A 4,974-nucleotide genomic window follows, 5' to 3' on the forward strand; every position below is an offset into this window, starting at 1 on the left:
CTGCCCCATCCCTGGAGGGGTTCAAGGCCAGGCTGGATGGGGCTTTGAGCAACCTGCTCTGGTGGGAGGTGTCCCTGCCCATGGCAGAGGATTGGAACTGGATGATCTTAAGGTCCCTTCCAACTCAAACCATTCAATAATTCTTGCCTGGCATCCTTGGGACTGCTGCTAAAAATACAGAAGACTTAATAATTGCTGGCAATATAGAATCACAGAATCATAGAATCACAGAATGGTTAGAGTATCTGAAAGATAAGAAAGTATCTGAAATACTCCAAAGTTCACGCACAATTTCTCCATTAATTGTTTAATTATAATACTTTATTATATTATTATAATTGTAATTATTGGGTTTTTTTCTATCCTCCTCCTCTCCCCGCCTTATTTTTGCCGACTACTGTGCCCCTCATAGCTCCACAGAGCTACTGCCAACATCATTGAACCCACCGGTGAATCTGATAATCCTCTGAGGTTCACGTCAGGGTTGGTGGTGGCTCTGGATGTTGATGCAACACTGGAACACGTGCAGGATCCCCAAGGAACCGTTAAAGTCCAGGTAAGCAGTGGCTTGACATAAATGCAAACAGGATTGCATCTCGGGGGGAGCTGGTTTAAGGACGTCAGTCCTTCTGAATCGCAAATAATCAGTCTGGAGAAGAGGAGGCTGAGGGGAGACCTTCTCGCGCTCTACAACTACCTGAAGGGGGGTGTAGAGAAGCAGGGGTCGATCTCAGGACAAGTCACAGGAGATAGGACAAGGGGAAATGGCCTCAAGTTGTGCCAGGGGAGGTTTAGATTGGAGATTAGGAAACATTTCTTCACGGAAAGGGTTATCCAGCATTGGAATGGGCTGCCCAGGGAGGTGGTTGAGGCACCATCCCTGGAGGTGTTCAAAGGTTGGCATGGTCCTCAGGAATATGGTTTAGTGATTTTTTATTGCTTATTTCTTATTTATTTTTTTGTCAGAGTTAGATTGATGGTTGGACTAGATGATCTTTAAGGTCCTTTCCAACCTAGACCATTCTATGATTCTGTGATCATACACTTCATTAGTCACGGTGTTGGATTTCTGCATTTTAATGGCATGTTCTGAAACTGGCTTGAGTTGATTTATCTACAGTTCCTGAGAGTTTGCTTTGAGCCCTCTGATGCCATTCTCTGCTTTCACCTGCACTGGGCACATCATGGACGTGAGCACGAATAAATACCGGTGAACTTCCAGCTTGGGTAGTAGGAGGAGGAGGAGGAAAAGAGAGAGAGAATCATAGACTCATAATTCAGTAGCTGTTCGGAATGGCCAGCGTGTGGCTGACAAATCTAGGGCAACTGGGCTCCTGGAATAAAGAATTAAGCATAAAGCACAGCTTTCTGTCTTCTGAACTCAAAGAGAAAACACCAAAACAACACACACTGTGCAAATCCCCAGTCCAAGTTGTCATTTAGTTATTTCTTTCTGGTTTTTTGAGTTTTTTTGGTTTTTTTCCCCCTCTATAGGTGTTGTATCCAGATGGACAAGCGCAGATAATCCATCCCAAACCAGCTGACTTCCGAAATCCTGGTCCTGGAAGGCACAGGCTGATAACACAGGTTTATCTCTCACACACAGCCTGGACAGGTAATGTTAATGGTACCAGTGTCTTGTTTGATCCCAGTCTCCTGCACGTAAGAAGAACCAGAGAATCATAGACTCATAATTCAGTAGCTGTTCGGAATGGCCAGCGTGTGGCTGACAAATCTAGGGCAACTGGGCTCCTGGAATAAAGAATTAAGCATAAAGCACAGCTTTCTGTCTTCTGAACTCAAAGAGAAAACACCAAAACAACACACACTGTGCAAATCCCCAGTCCAAGTTGTCATTTAGTTATTTCTTTCTGGTTTTTTGAGTTTTTTTGGTTTTTTTCCCCCTCTATAGGTGTTGTATCCAGATGGACAAGCGCAGATAATCCATCCCAAACCAGCTGACTTCCGAAATCCTGGTCCTGGAAGGCACAGGCTGATAACACAGGTTTATCTCTCACACACAGCCTGGACAGGTAATGTTAATGGTACCAGTGTCTTGTTTGATCCCAGTCTCCTGCACGTAAGAAGAACCCCCCAAAAGTCTTGGGGGCTTTGAGAATCCTGGTGTCTACAGCTGTTGTTGATGCCACCCTTAACGTTGCTCAGATTCTCACAGCCTTTTGAGTGGTGACATCTCCCTGTGGACAGGACAGTGCTGCACTGTCGGTGACTAGAGGGGCTGGGAGGGAAGAGGTGTAGAATCACAGAATCTTCTGTGTTGGAAGGGACCTTTAAGGTCATCGAGTCCAACCATTCATCTGCTGTGAGGACAGGCTGAGAGAGTTGGGGGGGGTTCAGTCTGGAGAAGAGAAGGCTCCAGGGAGACCTTAGAGCCCCTTCCAGTCCCTCAAGGGGCTCCAGGAGAGATGGGGAGGGATTCTTTATGTGGGCATGTAGTGACAGGATGAGGGGAAATGGCTTCAAACTGAAAGAGGGAGATTTAGATGAGATCTCAGGAAGACATTTTTCACTCTGAGGGTGGTGAGACACTAGAACAGGTTGCCCAGAGAAGCTGTGGCTGCCCCATCCCTGGAGGGGTTCAAGACCAGGTTGGATGGAGCTTTGAGCAACCTGGTCTGGTGGGAGGTGTCCCTGCCCAGGGCAGGGGGTTGGAACTGGATGATCTTTATGGTCCAACCCAAACCATTCTGAGATTGATGGTGGCTGTTGAGTGCAGTCCCCTGGCACTGGGAACCTTCCAGTCCAGAGCACAACAACAAGTTGTTATTGAAAGGGAAGGAGTCACCATGAACTGAGTCACCATAATTCATTGTTTCAGATGTGACAGGTATCTGAGCAGGGCAGAGAACATCTGGAACTGTGTGTACCCACCAGCATCATTTCGCTGCTGATTAAACTTCTACCCTTTTAATGCCCTAAAAACCCACCCTTTAAGTGTCTCCAGTCTCGGTGGGTGGGTGTTCACACCTCCCCATGGAAGCGCTTCAGTCATTGGTCTGTGGACTTCAAACAACAAAAGCAGAGAGTGTTTGTTCACAGCTCCCTTTGCCCTGGTTTCTTGGAATCCCTTCACGTTTATTCAAATACGGGGTGTTTTTTCTGAGCAGTTATTAATAGGATTTGGTGATCTTTTTTTTTTTTTAATTTTAACCAACAGAGTTTTGTTCAGTGCAATGTTTTTTTTTCACGGGCTCCCTTTTTATACAGCACTTCCATGGCGTTGTTCGTTCATCCTGTGATCTTTGTTTGGTTTTGGAGGATTAAAAATGGTGTCGATTCGACGACTGGAAGAATTTAAAGGTTCATCCTGTACCAGAGGGAGCTGAATCAACTCCTTATTTCTGCTTCCGCAGCGCTGGCTGGAAGGGCATTTTAAGTAGGGCCCCAGTGGATTCTCTTCTGGTGTCTCCCCCGCCGTTATTTTAACTATTAACTTTGGCATCTAAAATGTGGGGAAGAAACCAAGCTGGGGGGGAATTCAGGGGACGAGGTGAGAATTGAAAATGCCTGAATTCAGGCAAATTAAAATTATTGAAAGCCAGTAAAAAGCACGTTGGTTAGGAAGGAGAAATGCCCAAAGCAGGGATTAACCGGGAGGTGCAGCAGAAGCGATGGAGGTGACAAACGGGAGGTGACAGCGTGGTGAAAGGTGACTCAAGGGAGGTGTTTGCTGGATTCTGGGATAACTGTAGGGAAAAAGGTTATTTCTTGTGTTCTGTCTGGTGCAGATGATGTCTCAGCTGGAGGATCATTGTTGTTCTGGGCATCCCTTCTGAAAATGATGTGGGTTTCAGTAGGTTTGGTTGAGGTTTCGGTGACATGGTTCTGGTTTTGGTTAAACTGGTGTCCAGTTCAGCCCCACACACCACCCAGTGCTCACTCACTCTCCCCCCGATGGGATGGGGAGGAGAATCAGAAGGGTGAAAGTGAGGGAATTCTTTCATTGTTCAACAACAGCTACAACGTCCCTGTGTTACCAGCACTGTTTTAGTCACAAATCTGAAATTTAGCACCACGCGAACTACCGTGAAGGAAAATTAACTTTCTCCCAGCCAAAACCAGTACAGGGCCATACAGAAAACCTAGAGGAATCCTGGTTTTCAGTCTAAAAAGGAACATTTTGATGGGGCCGTGGTCCAGCACACTGCTCAGAGTCACGCTTTGTGAAAGTGTGTTTTCATCCTGACCACTGGGAGAAGAACAAAGTGAAGTATCAGCACGCGAACTACCGTGAAGGAAAATTAACTTTCTCCCAGCCAAAACCAGTACAGGGCCATACAGAAAACCTAGAGGAATCCTGGTTTTCAGTCTAAAAAGGAACATTTTGATGGGGCCGTGGTCCAGCACACTGCTCAGAGTCACGCTTTGTGAAAGTGTGTTTTCATCCTGACCACTGGGAGAAGAACAAAGTGAAGTATCAGTATCAGGAATGTCTGTGTGGCTGCTGAGATGGTGACAGAGGGGAAAAGGCTGTTGTGCAGCCTAAAAACCTCCAACAGGAGAGAATCTTCCCTTAATCTCCTCTGCTGGGAGTCTGATCAGACATCATAGAATCACAGAATGGGACCTTAAAGATCATCCAGTTCCACCCCCCTGCCCCGGGCAGGGACACCTCCCACCAGACCAGGTTGCTCAAAGCTCCATCCAACCTGCCCTTGAACCCCTCCAGGGATGGAGCAGCCACAGCTTCTCTGGGCAACCTGAGCCAGGGTCTCACCACCCTCATGGTTAAGAATGTCTTCCTGAGATCTCATCTAAATCTTCCCTCTTTCCATTTAAAACCATTTCCCCTTGTCCTGTCACTACATTTCCTGAAAAAGAGTCCCTCCCCAGCTCTCCAGTAGCTCCCTTCAGATATTGGAAAGCCCAATATAGGTCTCCCTGGAGCCTTCTCTTCTCCAGGCTGAACAACCCCAGCTCTCTCAGCCTGTCCTCATAGGAGAGGTGCTCCAT

At 46.9% G+C, this 4,974-nt stretch overlaps 1 protein-coding gene across 1 annotated transcript in view; it reads left to right on the forward strand.

Annotated features, from left to right (window-relative positions):
• Positions 1 to 4,974, forward strand: part of LOC106890953 (integrator complex subunit 4-like) — a 14,040-nt gene that overhangs the window by 6,848 nt on the left and 2,218 nt on the right. Inside the window, exons 2-3 of the mRNA XM_014947097.1 lie at positions 413 to 556; positions 1,495 to 1,615. Of these exons, the coding sequence (XP_014802583.1) occupies positions 413 to 556; positions 1,495 to 1,615 (265 nt within the window). The remainder of the gene's footprint in view (positions 1 to 412; positions 557 to 1,494; positions 1,616 to 4,974) is intronic.

The sequence above is a fragment of the Calidris pugnax genome, unplaced genomic scaffold, assembly GCF_001431845.1.
Source record: "Calidris pugnax isolate Ruff unplaced genomic scaffold, ASM143184v1 scaffold121, whole genome shotgun sequence".
NCBI classification, from domain to species: Eukaryota; Metazoa; Chordata; class Aves; order Charadriiformes; family Scolopacidae; genus Calidris; species Calidris pugnax.